This window comes from Sciurus carolinensis, chromosome 6, assembly GCF_902686445.1.
Source record: "Sciurus carolinensis chromosome 6, mSciCar1.2, whole genome shotgun sequence".
NCBI lineage: Eukaryota > Metazoa > Chordata > Mammalia > Rodentia > Sciuridae > Sciurus > Sciurus carolinensis.
This window is the reverse complement of record NC_062218.1, coordinates 138,507,451-138,530,418: the sequence shown is the minus strand read 5'-3', so window position 1 is coordinate 138,530,418 and position 22,968 is coordinate 138,507,451. Positions and strand designations below refer to the sequence as shown.

General features: G+C 34.7%; 1 protein-coding gene across 2 annotated transcripts in view; it reads right to left on the bottom strand.

The window, feature by feature from the left end:
• The window catches only part of Fnip1 (folliculin interacting protein 1), a 104,857-nt gene that overhangs the window by 46,776 nt on the left and 35,113 nt on the right, over positions 1–22,968 (bottom strand). For both annotated transcript variants that reach the window (XM_047556040.1, XM_047556041.1), the window contains exons 2-3: positions 12,990–13,116; positions 1,383–1,517 (exon numbers count right to left, since the gene is read on the bottom strand). In XM_047556040.1, the coding sequence (XP_047411996.1) occupies positions 1,383–1,517; positions 12,990–13,116 (262 nt within the window). The remainder of the gene's footprint in view (positions 1–1,382; positions 1,518–12,989; positions 13,117–22,968) is intronic.

Below are 22,968 nucleotides of genomic sequence, written 5' to 3'. Positions count from 1 at the left end.
AATATCCCTGGTGTCAATCCCTGGTACCAAAATAATAATAATAACAATAATATAAATAAATAAATTAAATAAATAAATAAATAAATTTCATGAGAGCATGTAATTTTCTAGGAAAGTTCTCTATGCCTGTTCTGACACAGATCAGATAGTTAAAATGAGTATCATTGGCATGTTATATAATTTAAAGTGACTTAATCCCCAATAAAGGTTACATAATTAAGAAAAGTATTATTACTGCTGGCTTTTTTAATCCCTTAAATTCAAGGCATTATCTTTCCAAGTACTCACTGATGGATGCTAATAATCTGTTACAGGCTGTGTATTAAAAAGATAATGTACTAGTTACCTGAGAACACACTTTATCAAGTACTGTGAACTATGCTTCAACCACTGAATGCTTTCTTTAAAAACAACAACAACAACAACAACAAACTTGAGATGCTCAGACAAAATGAGATTGTAATAACTCACTACCTTCAGGATCTCTCTAATCTTGATCAGTTTGCTAGTTATTTATTTTTAACCACATAACAGAAGGCAAGTCTGTGCAAATGAACACAAATTAGAAAACTTCCAAATTGAGCAAAATGGCATAAGGTAAATGGGCACTACATGGCACAGTATGTTAGAAACTGTTTAAGGTATCATGTCTATGATGAAGGAAAATGGAGAAAGCAGAGAGAACTGTGTAGTATCACTTAACAGCTATATTTGTGTAACTTCAGAGTCTTCATATATACTGCCTCACTGATAAAGTAGTGTTAAATTTTCATCAAAACAGAATTATCTCATTACAAACAATTAAAAAGTCCAAGATTCTATTTTGGTACTACTAAATATAAAATACGATTCATGCAAGCTTGGATGACATGAATAAATTCGCATTAAGTGACATTTGCTTAGCATGACACTGACCACTGATCTTAGGTAGAAAGTAGTTAAGTTTACAAAGAAGCTGCTATGAGTTACTGATTTGTTAATTCTATATCTTAAAAGAGGCATCATGTTACTTTTGAAAAATAAAAACATACATTTCTGGTGGTATGTATCTCCAATTATACTGTAATATCATATCATGAACTGTATTACTTTATATTTATCTTCATACTCCAATAATGAAAAGATACATAAAATAAATTATTCTGGTAGAACAATAAATAAGATTTGAAAAAAAGAAAGAGAACTCTTGGCTATCTATATCCATAGTTCTCTATACTTTTCCTATCCTACGATTTTCCAAAGTTCATAAAAATATTTAATTATCTGTCTCAGTATCTAAAATGTAAAATGCTCCAGGAAAATAACTATCATATCTCAGGTGTCTAAGATGGTGCTCTAAACGTATTTGTAAATCAATAAGTAAATAAAATCAGTGATCTTACCTGGTACTTAGGACACTGGTCTTTTACATCAGAAGATAAAGTGATAGAACTATCCAAAGAGGAAGAACTATCTCCTCCAGGCTTCAGTTGGCAGCATTTCCCAAAGACTTTGACTTGGGCATCACTGCAGAGTTTCTGAAATACAGTTGATATTCCAATTCATATTCTAATAGATTTTTTCACCATATATAATACAAATTTAATCACAGCATAAAAACCTTTGTAAAAACCAAGGATGAAATAACTAAAAATAATACAATCTTAATATAAACTCTATTTCTAATTTGCTGTTTTCTCCAGGACTATCGGATATTCTTTGACACAGAGATATAACATTTGTGGAGTTTGTACTGCACTTTTCTCACTAACTTTACTGAATCACAAGAAACTTTCTATATTACTATAGTCACAAAATTCATTAATAGTGACTTAATAATATACACTGGCAGTTTTCAAATCACTGGTCTTAAAACCCATTTTGTTCTTATAAATTATTGAGAATCCCAAAGGCCTTTTGCTTACATGAGTCATAGCTATTAATATTTTCCCATATTAGAATTCAAAATTGGGAAAGCTTATTTATCAACTCAAATATAACAATAAATTCATTACAAGTTAACATAAACAACATTGTTTTTAAAAATTACATATATATGTGTGTGTGTGTGTGTATATATATATATATATATATATATGCTGGGGAGAAAAGTAGAGATGGGAGGAGAAATGCAAAGGAGAGTTATTTTACCTTATGTACATATATATAGTATATATATGCTTAATCTTTTGAAGTAAGAATGTATTCATGTAATGAACATAAATTTATCATAAGAGTTGAACTTGCAACTAGAAGATTGTACAATCTAGTATGAAAGAATGTGTTTCTTTCTCTTTATTTCTCTTCCTCTCCTCCCCATTCCAAATGGGTTCGAGAGCTTTCACTGCTCACAACTACCAAAGCTGCAATCAACCAATGTAGATTAATGTCTGTTAACATTCAAAAATACTACCAATGTCTGTTAATACTCTAAAATAGTACTTCAGTGCTTTATCAGTCACCAGGATACTCATTCTTCCAAGTGAGAGGTCTCAGTAGGTTTTAAGAAGAAATAATTGAGATGGGCACAGTGGCACACACCTGAAGTCTCAGCAACTAGGGAGGCTGAGGCAGGAGAAATCACAAATTTAAGGTCAGCCTCAGCAACTTAGTGAGGCCCTAAGAAACTTGGTGAGACTCTGTCTCAAAACATAAAAAGGGCTGGGGATAGGGCTCAGTGGTAAAGGCCTTCTGGGTCCAATCCCCAGTACCAAAAAAAGAAAAGAGAAGAGGAGGAAGAAGGGGGTAGTGGGAGCAGGAGGAGGAAGACCAAAGCAGCAGCAACAGTTACCATCATCAAAGGCTTTTCAAAGAGGATATTTAATAACCTCTAAATCATCTCTAACCAAATGCTTAAGGGGGAAAAAAAAAAAAAGAAGGGCTTTTGAACTAGACATGAATTAAAAAACTAGATTTATGGTCAATTTACTTGATCTCCCTGAAACTTCATTTGCTATCTGTTTAATGAGAAGAAAAGCCCTACCTAATGACATTTAAGGAAAAATGTATGCACACAAACACAAATATATATATGTATATATATGTATATACATATGTCCACATATATGTACACACACATTACACACAGTATTACAAAATAAGGTAATTTAGAGAACTAGCACATGCTTACTGATGTTTAGTTTGTAACTAGAAAAAAGTTAAACTAGAGAACTAACATAAATCAAACGACTCGGACTTCACTATGTATTTCCATTTACATTATTTAATTTAAACACTAAAAATATTAGTATTTTTAGCATAAGCACCCTTGGCCTCATCCTAGTAACATTACTACTTAACTGATCACAAACAAAATGCTAGGCCTTTATGTACCTTTTCTCTACTACTCAGAAAGATACTATTAACTCTTTTGCATACAAAAAACCTGAAGCCCAGAACGGTTAAAGCAACTTCACCAAGTTTATAAGAGCTACTAAGGCTATTATCTACTTATATCTGAAACCTAGTCTGCTTGTCTCTTCTACTATTGCAAGCCACTCTTTCATCAGTCAACAAAAGTACAGTACAGTATGTACTATGTGTACCAAGCCCTACTGAACACAGGAACTAACAATCTAACAGGAAAAAGAGATATTTAAGTAACTATGCAAATATGTATAATAAAGTATATATTTCATATGTCTAATATACGAATAATAGCAAAAGCTAGTTTATATAAGCACTTACTATCTGAGTCAGGTACTATTGTGATTTACCTAAATTTACTCTTTGATTAAACTTAAATCTCTTAATAAAATTTAATGAATAAAATTTAATAAAAATATGCTTTAGCGGGGAGAGGTACCAGAGACTGAACCTAAGGTTGCTTAACCACTGAGACACATGCCCAGCGCCCCCTGCCTTTTACATTTTTTATTTTGAGATAGGGTCTCACTAAGTTCCTTAAGGCTTTGCTAAATTGCTGAGACTGGCTTTGAACTTTTGATCATCCTGCCTCAGCCTCCTGTGTTGCTGGGATTATAGGTGTGTCCCACGGTTCCTGGCTCTCCCTCCCATTCTTAAATCATGGCTCTTTTGAACCAAACAGCAACAATTGTAGCAGCAGATGGTCCTCTAAGGAGGAAACAATGCACAGTTGACAACCCAGACTAAGAACAGTTCTACTATGAGAAGAAATTGTAGGAACAGGGGCTCAATTTTCTTACTATTTTACTTTCATTCCTAAGGAAAGTGATGACATACTTTAATCAAGCAATATCCTCTGCTTACGCTTACGAAATGTTATAAATATTACTAAAAAATAAATCTTTTTATAACTGACTTAGAATTTTATTAGCCATTTATACATTCTCAATCAGAAAAAAGTTGAAAGTTTAGTACAGAAAAACTTCAGTTTTTCTGAATCACACAAGAGTAAGTTGCCATTTTGATATGTGATCAGCTCTGAATAATGTGCATTTCCTCAAATCAAGGACATTACTCTCTACATTTCTAGAATATAACCAAAAATTCAGGAAATCATATTTGATACATTATAATCATCTAATCCTCAGGGATCTATTAAAATTGGCCAATTGTCCAAGTAGTATCCTATAGAAGGAAAGAACCCAATTCAGATTATTAAATTTAAATGTTTGTTATCTCTCTTTAAACTCATTCAGTGTGGAAAATTCTTTAGTCTCTTTCTGACTTTAATGACTGTGGCACTTTTTGAAGATTTCAGGGCAGTTATTTTGCAGACTGAATTTGTCTCATGTTTCTCATAAGATTCGGGTTATGCATCCTGAGGTGGAATATCACAAAAAGTGACAGGGTCCTCACTGAATCCTATCATGTAGCAATGATTTCAATTTGTCCCATTAAATGATTACATTCTTAATAATGATGATCACTTTATTTAAGTGCCATCTACCAAGCATCTTCACTATGAAGAAATTCTTCTTTGTAATTAATATTTTGGTCAGGGGAGATTCAGAAACTATATAAATACTCTGTTCCTCAATGTACTTTCAATTTATTCATTGACATAAATATAGACTCATGCATTTATTCATGAATTTTAGTCTGCTACTATCATTATTTGGTTTTGTTCCAAAATTTTCTTCCATTTGGCCAATGAGAGTACCTTCAAAGTGGGGCTTTGTTTTGGTTTTTGGTAGGTATTTTTTTGCTTGTTTGTTTTATGATACAGGGACTGAACCTAAGGGCACTTAACCACTGAGTCACATTCCTAGTCCTTTTTATTTTTATTACTTTTTTAAAATTTTGAGACAGGGTTTCACTAGCTAGATTGCTTACAGGCTTGCTAAATTGGTGAGGCTGGCTTTGACCTGCGATCCTCCTATCCCAGCCTCCCAAACTGCTGGGATTAACAGGCATGTGCCTACCACATCTGCCTCCATCTATTTTTGATATGTTCCCATCACTCTCGGAACTTGTAGTACAAAAAGTTTCAGACTTAACTTTACCTTTTCCTGCCGCAAACAGCCCAGGCACAAGTCATTTCTGCAAGAAGACCTGGTTATTTTTAGCAGAGAATGGAATTTAGGAAAACACAAATCTGGATACTATGTATGTTCATTATAATGGGGTCTCATTGCCCCCAGGGTCTCTCAATGGACAGAAGTAGAAAGTGTATTTTTGTGTCTACATATACACATGTATATTTACATTTATTGTTTGTATATGTATCTGCATGTACATGTATTTTTAAAAAATAGTTCACACCAAAATCTTCAGTCGCACTCCACGACTACCATACAGTTCCTGTAGTTTTCTCCATTTCCTAATTTCTAACTCCCTTCTCTTATACTTAGAAACAAGTTTTCTATCATCTTTAATGTGCATTTATTTGATCAGGGTCCTGGGATATAACCAATCTCCCATTTCTCTAGTCTTCATGAGGAATGAATGCCCATGAATTCGAGTGCTTTCTCCACAAGCTACAATACCAAGGGTGAGTGCCCTCCTCCTTCCACTCAGGCATGATGTTAGACTACACCTTATGCAGATATCCTCTTCAACCTACCTGGGCTCTAACACCCAGCTCTGGGTCAGTGTGCCTCTACCATGTGATTTCTGTGCTCTGCTCTACTGGTATTAGGACTGAATTGTTTGGATAAAGGAGAAGAAAAGGAGGAAAGGAGACATGAGGTATTAAAATGTTTAATCTAGGTATATAATCATGTGACATTCCAATTTTCTATCACAATCGAAATTCAAATAACTAGCACTTAGTTTTTCAATTTTCTTATAAAAGTCCCATAAATTTTCAACTTTTTTTGTATTCTGTCAATTTTTAAAATTTTGTTTTATATAAGTAATATGTTTATAAGATTCAAAACTCAAAACAATATAAAAAGGTATACACAAAGAAGTCTAGGTCCCATCCTTATTCAACTACTCTCAGTCTACACATTCTCAATAGGTAAAATAGATTTTGTTGTTTTTTTTTTTGGGTGCTGGGGATCGAACCCAGGGCCTATGCTTACAAGGCAAGCACTCTACCGACTGAGTTATCTCCCCAGCCCCGGTAAAATAGTTTTTATTGATTTTTTATCCTTCCACAGTCTGGTGTTGTAAATATAGGCATAATACTTTTCCTCCTCTTTTACAGAAAAATTCAATTCTGTTCCTTGCTTTGTTTTTCACTAATATACTGGAGAATTTTCCTGTCTTTAGATAGCTCTTCACTCTCTTTTGATATAGGTGAACAGTAATAGAGTGTGTAAGTACACCACAGTTTATTCATCTATTAATGGATGGCTGGTGGAAGTGCAACAGCTGGGAGTTATAAATTACAAAAGTGGGGGCTAGGGATATAGCTTAGCTGGTAGAGCGCTTGCCTTGCAAGCACAAGGCCCTGGGTTCAAACCCTAGCACCGCCAAAAAAAAAAAAATTACAAAAGTGGGGGCTACAGCTTATGGCTCAGTGATAAGAGTGCTTGCCTACAAGTATGAGGCACTGACTTTAATCCTCAGCATCACATAAAAATGAATAAATAAAGGTAATGTGTCCATCTACAACTTTAAAAAATTTTTTTTAAAAATTAGGAAAGTGTTTTCCAGGTTGTCATGTCTTTAAGTTTTCCTTATGGTGTTTTCTGTTTATATTTTTTTTTGTTTTGTTTAGTAAAAAAAACTTTTTTTTTTTTTTTTTTTAAATGTGGTTCTCAAATTTACCACTCTTCTACTTTGTGGATTCTGGATTATAAATCATAGCTACAAAGGTCTTTTCCATTCCACAGATACTTAGAAATTCACTCACGGTTTCTTTTGTAACATAAAAGTTTGGTTTTTTGTTTGTTTGTTTGTTTTTTGTTTTTAACTGAGACCTCTGAAACCTCAAGCCCCCAAATAAACTCGTCCTCCTCTAAAATTGTTCTTGTCAGGTCTTTTAGCAAACAGCAGCAGGGAAAACAAATCAAAACAAAACAAAACAAAAAACCCTGACTAAAACACAGTTTCTTGGTTCAACCAAATGCAGAAATGGATGAGAATTCCACTGTGAAATAGTGTCTTCCCTCCCACTACACATAAGTGGGAATTATGATCCTCTATTATCTTTACAAGGAAAACTGCTATGTGTCTTACATATTTATATGGACTTGTAAAGTATTTTTACAATGGTCATTTTTTAATACTGAAGTAGCTTCAAAGTAAACAAATGTCATTAACATGATTTTGATTTAATTAATTACAAATTTATTAAATCAAAATGTAACTATCAGAACTCTGAGGAAAGAAATTGAAGACCTTAGAAATTGGAAATATGTCCCATGTTCTTGGATGGGCAGAATTAATATTGTTAAAATGGCCATGGTACCAAAAGCGTTATATGGATTTAATACAATTCCTTTTAAGATTCCAATGACATTCTTCATAGAAAGAGAAAAAGCAATCATGAAATTCATTTGGAAAAATAAGAGGCCCAGAATAGCCAAAGCAATCATCAGTGAGAAAAGTGAAGAAGAAGGTATCACAATACCAGACCTTAAATTATACTACAGAACTACAGTAACAAAAACAGCATGGTACTGGCACCAATACAGACATGAAGACCAATGGTACAGAATAGAAGACACAGAGACAAACCCACATAAGTATAGTTATCACATATAAGACAAAGGTGCTGTGATAATACATTGGAGAAAAGACAGCCTCTTCAACAAATGGTCCTGGGAAAACTGGAAATCCATATGTAACAAAATGAAATTAGACCCCTGTCTCTCATCCTGCACAAAACTCAACTTAAAGTGGATCAGGGACCTAGGCAACAGACCAGAGACCCTGTGCCTAGTAGAAGGAAAAATAGGCCCAACTTGCCATCATGTCAGCCTAAGAACAGACTTCCTCAACAGGACTACTAAAGCACAAGAAGTAAAATAAATGGGATGAATTCAAACTAAAAAGCTGCTTCACAGCAAAGGAAACAATAAAGTGAAGAGAGAGCCTTCAAAATGGGAGAAAATCTTTACCACATGCACATGAGATAGAGCATTAATCTCCAAGATATAAAAAGAACTCAAAAAACTTATCACCAAAAAAACAAATAACCCAACTAATAAATGGGTAAAGGAACTGAGCAGATACTTCACAGAACAAGAAATACAATCAATTAATAAATTATATGAAAAAATTTTCAACATTTCTAGCAATTAAGAGAAATGCAAATCAAAACTACACTGAGATTCCATCTCACTCCAGTCAGAATGGCAACCATCAAGAATAGAAGCACCAATACTGTTGGTGAGGATGTGGGGGAAAAGATACACTCAGACCAGGGGACTGTAAATTGGTGTGATCACTCTGGAAAGCAGTAGGGAGATTCTTCGGAAAACCTGGAATGGAACCACCATTTGAACCAGTTATCCCACTCCTCAGTTTATACCCAAAGGACTTAAAATAGTGATGCAGCCACATTCATGTTTATAGCAGCTCAATTCACAATAGCTAAGCTATGGAACCAACTGAGGTGCCCTTTAGCAGATGAATGGATAAAGACACTGGCATATATACATAATGGAATATTGCTCAGCCTTAAAGAAGAATGAAATGATGGCATATACAGGTAAATGGAAGGAGCTGGAATAATATCATGCAAAGTGAAATAAGCCAATCCCAAAAAAACCAAAGGCCAAAGATTTTCTCTGATATGTGGATGCTAATTCACAATAAGGGTAAGGGGAAGAAAAGAGGTATTGTGGACTAGAAGAGGGGAGTGATGGGAGGGGGCGGGGCATGGGGTAGGAATAACCATAGAATGAATTGGACATGATTACCCTATGTGCATGTATCATTACATATCCAGTGTAACTCTACATCATGTACAACCAGACATGATGTAGAGGAATGAGAAGTTATACTCCATTTATATATGATGTGTCAAAATGCATTCTACTGTCATATATAACTAATTAGAACAAATACATAATATATTTAAAAAATTGCTACACATGGTGGCACACAACTGTAATCCCAGCAGCTAGGGAGGCTGAGGCAGGAGGATGGTGAGCTCAAAGCTAGCCTGAGCAAAAGCAAGTTGCTAAGCAACAAAGTGAGACTCTGTCTCTAAATAAATACAAAATAGGGCTGGGGATGTGGTTCAGTGGTTCAATGTCCCTGAGTTCAATCCCCAATACCAAAATAACATAACATAATATAACATAACAAAAAAATAACATAACAAAAAAAATAAAATAAAATTAGGTTGACATATAGGGGTAAGTTTAGACTTGGTATTAAATTTTGGGTTTGGTTAGGTTTAGGAAATGAATATGTATATCAGGAAACATGAATATTCCTAAGACTGCAACTGGAAATATGAATATATGATCTGAAACAAAATGAAACAATAAATGTTGGCGAGGATGTGGGGGAAAAGGTATACTCCTACATTGCTGGTAGGACTATGAATTGTTGCAACCACCCTGGAAAGCAGTATGGAGATTTCTCAGAAAACTTGGAATGGAACCACCAATTGACCCAGTCATCCCACTCCTCAGTTTATACCCAAAGGACTTAAAACAGTGATGTGGCCACACCAATGTTTACAGCAGCACAATTCACAATAGTTAAGCTATGGAACCAACCTAGGTGCCCTTCAGCAGATGAATGAATAAGAAAATATGGTATATATACATGATGATCATAAAGAAGAATGAAATGATGGCATTTGCTGGTAATGGATGGAACTGAAGACTATCATGAAATAAGGCAATCCCCCAAAACCAAAGGCTGAAATGTTTGCTCTTATAAGTGGATGCTGACTTGCAGAAAGCATGGGGGGGTGAAGAGGCAGTGAGAAGGGGAGGTTCACTGGATTGGACAGGGCAGAGTGGGGGGAAAAAGTGAGGGATGGGAAAGACAGAAGAATGAATCAGCCACAACTTTCCTAGGTTTATATATGAATACACGACCAGTGTATCTCCACATCATGTACAACCACAAAAGTGGGAAGTTATACTCCATGTATATATGATATGTCAAAATACATTCTGTCATGTATAACTAAAAAGAACAAATTTTAAAAATTGGAAAAACACAAAATATAATTATCTTCTACTGGACAACTTTCAAAAGAAGTCTTTTTCAGATATAATCTAAAATTCAGATTAAGGTTGACGTTAAACTAAGAAACTTATAGCTGCTTCCAAATGATAATACGTTCACTTGTTTTTGGTAAAGGGAACAAAGTAAAGCAAGTAAGCCTCATATCTAAAGCTTGGATTTCTATTTATAATTCAAAATTACACTATGTTCAACATTAAGACCTTTTTTAAATCTCATTTTTAGTAAACTATATGACCAAAATACAATTCTTATTCTTTCATAAAGATGCTTTAAACTAAGATATTTTATATATTTTTAAAAATCAAAAAAAATCAACACATTTAATTATATAAATTAATGAGATTCATTGTTATTTCTATATGTGCATCACTGTGCATTGATCATATCCATCCACCCTTCTTCCATCCTCACCACACATACCACACTGGCACCCTTCTCAGTCATTAGTAATCACCTCAAGAAAGACATTAAATAAACTAAGAAAAAAATGAAGGGTCATGGAAAATGAGTCAAACATAAACTATAGCACAGCCAGGCATGGTGGCTCATACCTGTAATGCCAATGGTAGGAAGACTGAGGAAGGAGGATCACAAGATCAAAGCCAGACTCAGTAACTTAGCAAGACCCTGAGCAACTAAGTGAGATCCTGTCTCAAAATAAAACAATAAAAAGGGCTGGGGATGTGGCTCAGTGATTAAGTGCCTTGAGTTCAATCCCCAGTACCAAAACAAAAAATGAACAAAAAAACTCATATACTATAGCAGAAAAGATTATTATTATGCAAGATGAGAATAGTCAATGATTTATTTTCATCTTGTGAACTACTAATGCCTATGGACCAAAATATTGTACAAAAAGTTTAGAACATTAATTATACCACCTGATTCTTCTTTGACTACACGGAATCCATGATTTGATATTCCAAAGGTACAGGTAGAATAAACAAACAAAACATCCCTTAAAGATTCGAGTGGCTTAAAATTGGTTGCAAATGGGTAGTTCAATGTATTCTGTACTGTTCAAAAGCAATATATGAAATTTTCAAGAAAGTATTTAGCAGATTTTGAATAAACTTCTGAATAAAATTTATAATTTGTTTGTTTTTGTGGTACTGGGGATTGAACCCAGGGCCTCATGCATGCTAGGTAAGTGCTCTGCCACTGAGCTACATCTCCAGTCCTAAATTAATTAAAATATGACCTGCCTACTTACCACTCATGGGCAGTATAGAATTTAGAAAACATAGGTGAATAACAGGTAAATTTTTTTTACTTTTCAGATTCTTTTTCCTAATCTAATAATACACACACAAAGACAGTCATGGTATATGAATGTAAGCAAAGGATTATGAGAATTCTTAAGGAGAAGAAATATACCTAAGGGAAATCAGAAAGGATTTATAAAAGTTGTAGGTAAAATGAATCTTGGAGGGCAAATTTTTATCTAGGAAGATAGCATTAAAAAATCAGACTGTTGGTATTTATTTAAGGTTGTTTGATTTCTAGGCACTGATTAAGTTAAAAGTTTAAAAAACTTCTTTTTAAAAGTTTAAAAGCTGAGTAATAAGTGGATAATATTAGAATAGAGCCAAGAGACAAATTACTATTGAGAGGGGAAACTAAGACACACCAAGGAGAGACCAACAGATAGAAAGGAGAGACTAAGATGAGAGAGGAGACCAAAAACCATGAGGATAGCCTGACACAAAAACAGAGGCATCAACAGACACCAAGAGGAACAAAGGGTAGAGACAGAAAGAGAGAAAGGCACAGTTATGGACTGAATGCTTGTGTGTCCCCAAAATTCATGTTAAAATCTGAATTCCTAATTTGATGGTACTAGGGAATGAGGACTCCTAAAAACTATCTTCTCATATGGAGTTGAATAAGTCATGAGAGTGGAGCTGTTTGGGATTAGCTTCCCCATGGAAGGAAACCCAGAAAGGTTCATGGTAGGATCTTTCTTAAGAGCCTAACATTCAATTTGATGAAAATCTAAGTTCCTTCCTTTTAGCAACTCATAAGCATTCTATAAGTTTCTTTCACAATACTTAATCACAATTCAGAATTATTTATATATTTATTTGTTCAATGTCTGCCTCCCCAAATGAGGTGAGGTACCCAAGAGGGCAGAGCCTGGTAAATTCCAGGTGTCTGGGATCTTGTCAATAGTTATTTGCATAAACAAATGCTTCCCCCCGCCCCAGAATGAAAAGAAGTATGGTATCTAAAAATATAATATATAGAGACATAAAGGTCAAACTAAAATAGTTTCTGGTCAGATCGATGACAAATAATACAAGTATTTTCTTTTTAAAGAAATCGCAGAATCAGAACTCTGAACTTTAAACATGTTCTATACTGACAAGATACTTTTAACTGACAAATGAGTATCACAACTGAAATTCTACTCATTCTTTCTCAAATTATTAAAATACTTAACATTAAATTTCAAACACATCAATAATGATACTCACTGATACTGACGTGTCCTCATTTTTTCTCTTAACACTGGAGTCAAACAAGACATTTCTCCCTCGTCTTTCACAATCTTGATATACAATCAGTCGAATCTGGCTTGGATCAAACTCTGGCAAAGGCCAACTTGAAAGAAAAATATATATTAGAAGCACTTTAGTAATAAATATTCCATATACATTTTTATAAGTACTTAAATAATAGGGCTGAAAATTATATTATTACCAAGGAACACATAGCATATCTTTATATAAACTATCATTATTTAGTTTGGGGCCAAAAAGTTATATAGTTCTTACATTTTAGATTAAAAATAAAGCAAAACCAAAATTATTTTGTTTTAAATTAAAATTTGTAACTAACATTTAGTATATACATATAAAATATAGCCATCCTGTATGAATACAAAAGGAGCTAATAAATATATATAAGTACATTTAACATAATGAAAATATAGGCTGATTTCATGGCATGGACCTAGATGACATAAAAAGATTAAACCCTTATTTTAAAATAGTTTTATTTTTTCTTCAATATGGAAATGTGGAAACAAAAAATTTTCATTTTAAGATACAAGTTTTTAAAAAGTGATAATCAAGTGTTATAAAAATTCTTCCACAGTTCTAGTGTGAATCAAAACCGGCACAGTCTCTTCTAAAAACTCTGTGTGTGCGCACATGCATATGTATGCATGTGCATGTGTATTTGTGTGTTAGTGTTAAATGAACAAAAATTTACTAAAAATGAAGTTAACTGGAGCAATTCCACTCCAGAAGAGTTTACTATAAGATAAAAATGTTCACAGAAGAACTGTTCTTAACAGCTAAAACTAGAAACAATCAAAATGTTCTATAATAGCAGAATGGGTAAATATATTGTGGTGTACTCAGACTATTAAATATTATACAATGAACACAATGACTGAACATCAGACATAAGACAAAAACAGGGACAGACTATGAGCAAAATAAATCAGACACATACAAATAGCTACTATATTTTGCCATTTATATAAAGGTTAAAAATATGCAAGGATGCATAACTAGTTTTAAAAACTGTAAGAAAATGAGCAAAAGGGGCATACTGGGTGGAGTGGGTCAGTGAATTTTTTTTTTTAAACTACCAGGAATTGAATCCAGGTGCACTGAAAAGTTGAGCCACATCCCCAGCCCTTTTTTATTTTGAGACAGGGTCTTGATAAGTTGCTTAGAGCCTCACTAAACTGCTGAGGCTGGCTTTGAACTTCCAATCCTCCTGCCTCAGCCTCCTGAGTCACTGAGCTTACAGGCATGCATCACTGTACCAGGTTTCATGTGTTCTACGTTTTGACTCAACAATACCTACACAGATGTTCCCTTGACATTCTATATTAGTAAAAATCATATCACTTTTATTTTATGCACTTTTATACATGCAAAATATTCTACAATTTAGAAGAGTAATGGTGTGCATGAAGTAGAGAAGAGAAAGGAAGATAAAAAACAATGAAGGGAATGCAGGAGAAAATAACCAGGTTAACTGAATGCACTATTGACAGGAAAATTGTTAAGAAATGGAAGACCCAAAATGAAAAGAAATTGAAGCTATTGGTCCTAGTTACATCAGGCTAAATGGTCAACTCCTCAGACAGTTCTTGATTGGGTTCCTGCATTTCCTTAAGGGAAGTTTACCTCCATTAATGCATGTGAAACTAACTATAACTGGCAATATAAAACATCTACATCTCAAATTATTGACAGAAAATACAATTTTAGTTTTCTCCTGTCCAATCCTTAGCAAATGTTTGGTGTGTTAAAAACTGATGAAGCCTTACTCTAGACATTCAAGGTAAACCAGAGACTCATCCTTAGACCACAGTGATTAGCATCACAGTGAACTGCTTTTACAAAACTTTTTTCACGTTATGTCAAGGAAATGTCAAGGACTTTGACAGGCAAAAGGGACAAAAGGAAAAAAGGACCATAAAGATGGAAAAGACTCCAATAATATAGTTGAAATGATGAACAGCATAATCTAAGCTAGTTAGGAAAGGCAGTAATAGCAGGAGGCTAGCAAATTTGAAGTAAATGAAGATACAATATTCAAAGTACTAAGAAAAAGGAACAAAAATACACAAAGCAGAGTGTGTATGGGAGGTAGGACAAGGAGTATGAGATTACATAGGGTGGAATGTTACAGTTAAAGATTAATTTATAATATGCTTTAACATGTTCTCTTTAATTAATTAAGAGAATTTCAAAAAGTGAAGAATCAATAAGCCAGAAGTTGGGGACATTTCAGTAACTTAAGAACAGAGAAGAGAAGCAAAGAAGCCAAGGAAGATCAGTGAAGACATATCATCAGAGAGAAAAGATCCATGGGAAAGTATTATTTCAAAACCAAAGTCAAGGAAGATAAAGGAAGGGCAGTGCACAGCACCAAATGTTGCCAAAAGGCCAAAATTCATGAAGACTGAAAGAGTCCTTGAAATTAAGCAATTTGGTGGTGTGGGTACTTGTTTTAGTCAGCTTTTTTGCTGCTGTGACTAAAAGGACCTGGCCAGAACAACTGTAGAGGAAGAAAAGTTATTTGAGGGCTCACGATTTCAGAGGTCTCAGTCCACTGACAGCTGGATTTATTCCTTAGGTCTCCAGGTAAGGCAGAAAAACATGGCAGAAGAATGTGGCAGAAGGAAGCAGCTCACATCATGATCAGAAAGAAGAGAGAGATCTCCACTTGCTAAATACATACATACATATCTCCTCCAAAGCCACGCCCACCTCCTCCAGCCACACCCTACCTGCCTTCAATTACCACTCAATTCACTAACTGGGTTTTGCATAGACACATACATGAGCTTTTTGGGTCAGCTCACATCCAAACCATAACAGTACTCTTGTTAGAACAGTGTCAGTGGAGAAAGAGAGGAATAAGTAGTTATTAACCACTGAAAAGAACTGAGAACATAAGAGAGCAAGTAAAGGTTTCTCTATGAAAAGTAGAAAGACAGTCAACAGTGCTGATAATATAACTACCATCTAAACTACTAAGTTTTGAAAGTAAAATGGAGCCCTAAACAGACAGGAGGAAAGTGTGATTATTTGGACAATCAAGTTATAGTCACCCCAGACAGATAGAAGAGATGAGGCTATATGAGGCATTTATTTTGTAGGACAAAGGTGTATGTGTACAAAATATATAAGAATATGTAAGGAACCAAAGTATACACTTAAGGTATATATTTCTAAGTCGAAGGTAAGGAAACAGAAAGAGTAAAAGGTAACTAGATGGAATTGCTAAATTAAGATCCCAGAAAAGTTAGGATAGCATCCTGGACAAGGGTGCCAATAAGGAACTGCCAAATATACTTAATGAGGCAAGAAAAATGACCTACAAATGAAAATTACTGCAAATGGGTTTGCAGGTTGGAGAAACAAAATTGAGCATTTACATTTGATCACTTTTTTTTCCTGACAGGTAGGGATCATTCATATGTATAAACATCTACGAAGTGGGTGGCCTGAATTGAGGTAAAGGGTTTGAAACAAAAGTCTAGCAAAGTAATTGAAGTGCTAACTTGACAAAATTAGAAGTACAGTCAAGGTGAATTAAAAATCTCAAATCTGTAACAGGACTCATTTTCTGTCCTACCACAGAAGATCCCAGATGTGGAAGAGACAAAGATAGACAATAGAGGTTTTCTGGGCAGATACAAGGGAAAACAGGAAGTAAGGCTGTTAAGAGTAACTTACAGAAAAAGAAGGTCTGGATTTACTGAGAGAATGTGGCCAGAATGGACCTGTCAAAGAAAAGGAAGAATAAAACAAACATGTGTTCTCAATGAAGTTAAAGAGCAAGTTTGAATAAGGATATAAAGTTATGGTCAGAATAGAAATATCTCATAATGAGCAGATTCAGCTAATAAATATGGTATAGTAGCCACGAGGAAAAGATAGAGGTATGAAATCAGGAACTGAGAGGTCAGAATGTTAGATGTGTGGGCTTCCAAGATGATGACACAAAGTGATGTGCAAAGACAGACTATCAGCTAAGTGTTGAAGTTCTAAACAATACTAGAGAACTACATGCTACAGGTTTACTAAACAGAGCAAGGGTGTGGTATAATGTCACAGGTCTAGAAAAGAAGTTGTTTTCATGAGACAAAAATAGTCTCCAGGCAATAATGGTGGGCGCCAAGTTATAAATAAGCCCAGGGTTGGGTAGTTTGAGGGCAATAAACATCCTTTACTTAAGGAAAAAAGGAAATATGGTCTGTGAAGGCAAAAAAAAAGTACAGAATTTGTGAAGAAAGTGGGGATACATGCAAAGTATTATAAATAGTACAGAGAAAAGGCAGCATACGCATTGGGGAGGATGGAAGAAAACATGAAGAAGGCTCACTACTTGGAGGGGATTAGACTCTAGAACATGCCTGAATATTCCCACGGGAATGGAATAAAAGAGTAAAAATAACACAAACTATATTTAAATCAAAATCTGTGTGAATCTGTTTTGGTCTAGAAAAGACATTCATACAAAATTCTAGTTCAAAACAGCAGCAGTAGCAATTAAGAAATGCTGATCAAAACTCATTGTGGGGTGGAGGTTGGGGGTTGTGGTTCAGTGGTAGAGTGCTTGCCTCGCATGTGTGAGACACTGGGTTCAATTCTCAGTACCACATAAAAATAAATGAATAAAATAAAGGTCCTCAACATTCAAAAAAATAAAAAAACTCATTGGGGAAGACATCTGTGCTTTGACAGAGTACATGATGAAATAGAGAAGGGTTACTAATAAAGCCCCAACTGTATTTACCTAATAATGAAAAGAAGTTGTGAATTAGGAAATCTATAGTCATAAGAGAATGACAAACATATTATCAAAAAGTGACCTAACAAATTATTGTATTTGCAATATACTAGGAGAACATAATATTAAATAATAATAACTCCAAAGAGGTTCATTCAATAGGCAAATTTTAAATGATAATAGTCACCCAAAATTTATTCATTTTCATCAAGTGAAAGAAAAGCATAAAGGACCTACCTAGAGTTATGTTCTGGATAGTGCTAGCTGATCTCTCTTCTTTTCCCCTCTATCCTTACTCTACCTTCATTGACGGTACTCAGCACTCAAATTGTTTAGATTCCTAAGTCTTCTAAAATCTAATCCACCAAAGTTTGTTACTTCATCATGTTGCCTCTTATCAAAATTTAATGGAAGACATATCCAAGCCAAATCATCAGTGGTAAACATACCATCATCATTTACAAAAACTACCTACAGAGAAACTTTCCTCAGTTTTAAGTCACAGTGTTCACTGTAACATTAATTTAAACATTGGTAAATGTATTCAGTGATGAACCACTAACTATTTTAAGACTCTACACAGATGTTATTTATACTTCATGTCAGCTTATCTTCTCTGCATGTTTTATTATCTGACACATTCAAAGAATGCCAACAGAAAATAAACATGCTGGAATAGACACCCCCTTTTATACACCTTCACTGAACCTTAGGAGACCATGTGAATACGTGTAAAAGCATGTCACTACCAAAATGGGGCTAAATCATGCTTTTGGTGGGGGGTACTTGGGACTGAACTCAGGAGCACTCGACCACTGAGACGCATCCCCAGCCCTATTTTGTATTTTATTTAGAGACAGGTCTCACTGAGTTGCTTAGTGCCTCACTTTAGCTGAGGCTGGCTTTGAACTTGAGATCTGATCCTCTTGCCTCAGCCTCCCAAGTCACTGGGATTATAGGGTATAAAGTATGCATTCTTAATGGGGGTGAAATGACTTACAGGGGGGCAAGTTGGTTCTTGGAGGAGTGTAGGGAGAAAGACTTAGATATTAAAGGGACTGTAGCCTTCCAAAGGGTCACGGGACATAAGCGAATCACAGTATAACGGTAATATCAAAAATTTCATAAGCAGGGGAAATGGTTATTAAGGAAAATGGGAGTAATAAAGGCTCCTTAGGGGGCCTAAGGAAAAATGGGAAAAAATGAGAAACACTGAGATAAATACTAGTTTATATAAACAATTGTCACCCTCAAAATTTGTAAATCACTTTTTTTCTTACATGACCAACTCTTCTGCCTCATCGATCATCTTAAAATTTAATTTCATGCCACTGTAAAAATATACCAACTGATCTCTTCCTCTGTCCTGCTTTCTTTTGATTATCCATACATTTTCATTTCTATGTAGCATGAAAGGGTGTTACTATACAATAAACTAATCAAATCTGAATTTTTTTTTTTTAGTAAATTCATTCAGTAATCATCTGTAACACACTAATCATGTGTCAGCACTGTTCTTTCCTGAGCTTTATTTATCATTGTTATATCTCAGTGAAATGGAAACAAGCACAATGATGCAGGCTAGCTCTAAGAAACCATTAATGTCCTATGCTCCTGCATGAAATGGTGGAAGATAGGAACTAAGTTTCAAAAGCTATGCATGTAGTTAGGGACTTTCCCTCCCCACACACAAATGAAATACCTGAAAAGCATTCTCAGTTTGGTATAGGAGAGAGAGGTAAAGGAGTGAGAGAAGGAAGAAAAAAGGGGAAAGAAGAATGCAAAATTAGGCTATAAGAGACATATAAAAAACATTCCCATTGTAATACCAACTTGTCGAAAACTGGTCACCATCAGAACCCAAAAGCATCACAGTCACTTCAAAAAATATTTTCTATTCATGGGTCAAAACTTCTGAGTTCTTAAAATCCTGCAGGCAGACTATGCTTTAAAACAAATCTGCTACTGGGGCTGGGGCTGTAGTTCAGTGGCAGAGTGCTTGTCTAGCATGTGAGAGGCACTGGGTTCAATCCTCAGCACCACATAAAAATACAGTAAAGGCGTTGTGTCCATATACAACTAAAAAATATTTAAAAAAAAAGAAACCTGCTACTAACTAGTCAATTTTAAAATGCGTCGCCTAGTTGGGCATGGTGGTGCACACCTGTAATCCCAGAGTCTGGGGAGGCTGAGGTGGGAGGATGGAAAGTTCAAAGCCAGCCTCTGCAACTCAGTGAGACCCTGTCTCTAAATAAAATACAAAATAGGGCTGGAGATGTGGCTCAATGATTAAGCGTCTTTGAGTTCAGTCTCTGGTACCAAAAAGTAAAAAGTGTCTCCAGAAAGACACTTTTATATATAGTCTTATATAAGTCTATAAAACTAAATTCTGCCACAGAAATTTTCATTTCTGTGCAATATTTGTCTTCCCCATTTCCCTGTCCACATAATCTTATTTCATATCTTCTTTGCCAAGTGTTTCCTTATTACTTCTGAGTCTATTTCAGAAAGCACTTCTTCCTGCATCCGTTGAGGATGCCAAATTATACCTAAAATTTTTGACTCCAACTAGTAAGTTTCAGAAATCAAATATTTTTCTGAGTCTTCAGATTAATGTTTTCTTTTCTCTATTCTACGGTATTTTTTTCCCTAAAGTTTTTTCTTCTCCAGTTCCACCCCTATACCCTTTACAAGGAAAGAAATTTTCATTCTGAGATGTTTAAACTGTCCTTGACCTCACTCTACTGTTCGGTTGAATGCTTGCCAAATCTGTTATTTATCCAGGAAGCAATTCCTAGCCCAAACATCATAGTCTAGAAAGGTTCTATCATTGCAACTCCACTACATTGGAATTAGAATACTTTCACTGTCAGACTTTCTGGCATGCTGAACAAATGAATTATATGAATAAACAATTTCCTGAACACACAGACATCAAAACAAATGCCTACAATTTTTTTTTTCTTTTGCCGAGGTGGTTTTCTTAAAAATGTAGTTCTCAAAGAGTAAATGAAGAAAGGTGATGATTAATAGATGAAAGGATAGGTGAATCCTATAGCTTTCTCAAACAGTGAGAACTGCATCAGATACAGTTTTATGATTGGCACAGTACTTGCATTATTGCCAGGATCACATAACGAAGAAATGCTTGATTTTTTTAGCTAAGCAAGTACCATCATCAGTTACAGCATACCACTATTGTACCAACTTTGTTTTCTATAAAATTCAAAATGATTTTGTAAACAGCAGAAATTCCTCCCAGATTGAAAACTGGCTAATCACAAATTAACCTACACACTATAGAGAAGATGGGAGACACAGGAATGTTAAGGAACCTCAATTAATACCGGATAAATTGAGGACCATGTCAGTAAAATCTTAAAATAACTATAAGAATAACTGGATTATGATCAACAGTTTAATACAATGTTGTTTTACTTAGAAATACATCCATGGACACATACACAAAAAAACACTGCTTTCCAAGTATCTGCTGTCAGTTTTTCTATGCAAACAGAACAAAAAGGAAAAGGATGTGACAGAAAAGAGGATCGTAAAACACATACATCAAGTATTAATATGATAGTATTTATAAATTATCTATTTTTAAATAATGATAACATCTGCTTAAAACACTCAAGTAATCTAATAATGCAAATTACAACTATTATTCAAATTAACTTGTCATAAAATAAGTACATCTAACATCTTAGCATTGAAGTTTTTATGTTTTAAAGTAAATAGATTACCAAATTTGTAACTAGACAAGGTGATTTTTATGTTGATACATAAAAATAAATCTTGAGTTAAGCTGTACACTGGTGGTATCCTATTTCTATTAAGCAGTTCCACTTTTCAAAATCCCTAAAAACTCCAGTTATGCACAACTGCCAACCCAGGTTAATAATAGCAATGAACCAACTCATCTGAAACCACAAGACTGTCAGGTGACATAACAAGAAGGCTGGATTTAACTCAAATAAAGTCTCTCCATGCTGCAATGCACAAAGGCTTAATCCCAGCTACAGTACCATGAGGGCCTGCAAGTCTTTAAAAAATTTGTTGTCCACAATGAAATCTATTTTTACAAAAGACTTTATCTATACAGTCCTATGGTTTGACAAGTAACATCCTGCTTGTTTCACTGAAGAGTATGGGATATTTACAGAAGCAATTTACAAAAGTATTTCAATTCTTTCATCTCTTCTACTTTAAGTGTATGACTAAGAAAAATAATCTAAGCATTCTGAAAACTAAGTGCTGTCCTGGCAGTTGGTACAAACCAGTAAGGCCAAAGTAATTTTTTTAAGGGTGGGCTTTAATTCAATAAGGACTCTCTAAGCTGAATGCTCAGGCAACCATGGCTAGAACTCAGCTCTTCAATAATCCACATCTATAAGGAATTCAGGATTGTCTACTAAATAAGAAAGGAGAGTTAACTCCTTTCTCAATTTGTATGTCTACACTCTGCAATTTCAGAAAAGACCACATACACTCTTGGAACTCACAGCAGGATTGTATGCTACCTGGATGGCCAGTAAATTTGGAAAACCAAGTACTAAAGATCATAGTCCTCAGAGTGATCAGTATGTAAACTGCCTCACTAATTTGAACCTTTAAGTTGAATTTAAGGAGACAAGTCTAGCACAAAATTCTGTCTCTGAATTTATAAACTTCAATAAAGCTATTACAGTATTTGGCTAGTCCATGAAAGAGACATTTTAGCTCACTTGACTTTCAGTTGGCTTTGTATTTTAACATATATTAGAGTGTTCTTCCAGAACGCCAAGGGCTGTCTCTGTGAATGTACGCTGATATGACTAATGGAGTAACAGAAATGCCTGAACACAATGGACTATTAATCCCAACCTAAGAAACAATACTCTGAGAACAAGAATCATTTACCACATCCAATACAGCAGAAATAGAAGAATGGGCTCCAAATTAGCTGAACTTGGATTTAAATCCTAACTGTGACACACTGTGATTTTTTTTTAAGATGTTGATAGACCTTTATTTTATTTATTTATTTATAAGTGATGCTGAGAATCGAACGCAGTGCCTCACACATGCTAGTTAAGTGCTCTACCACTGAGTCACAACTCCAGCCCCACACTGTGATCTTAAAGAAGTGCCTGAATGTCTCTAGTCCTTAGGTTTCTCATCTTAGGTTTCTCACCTTAGGTTTCA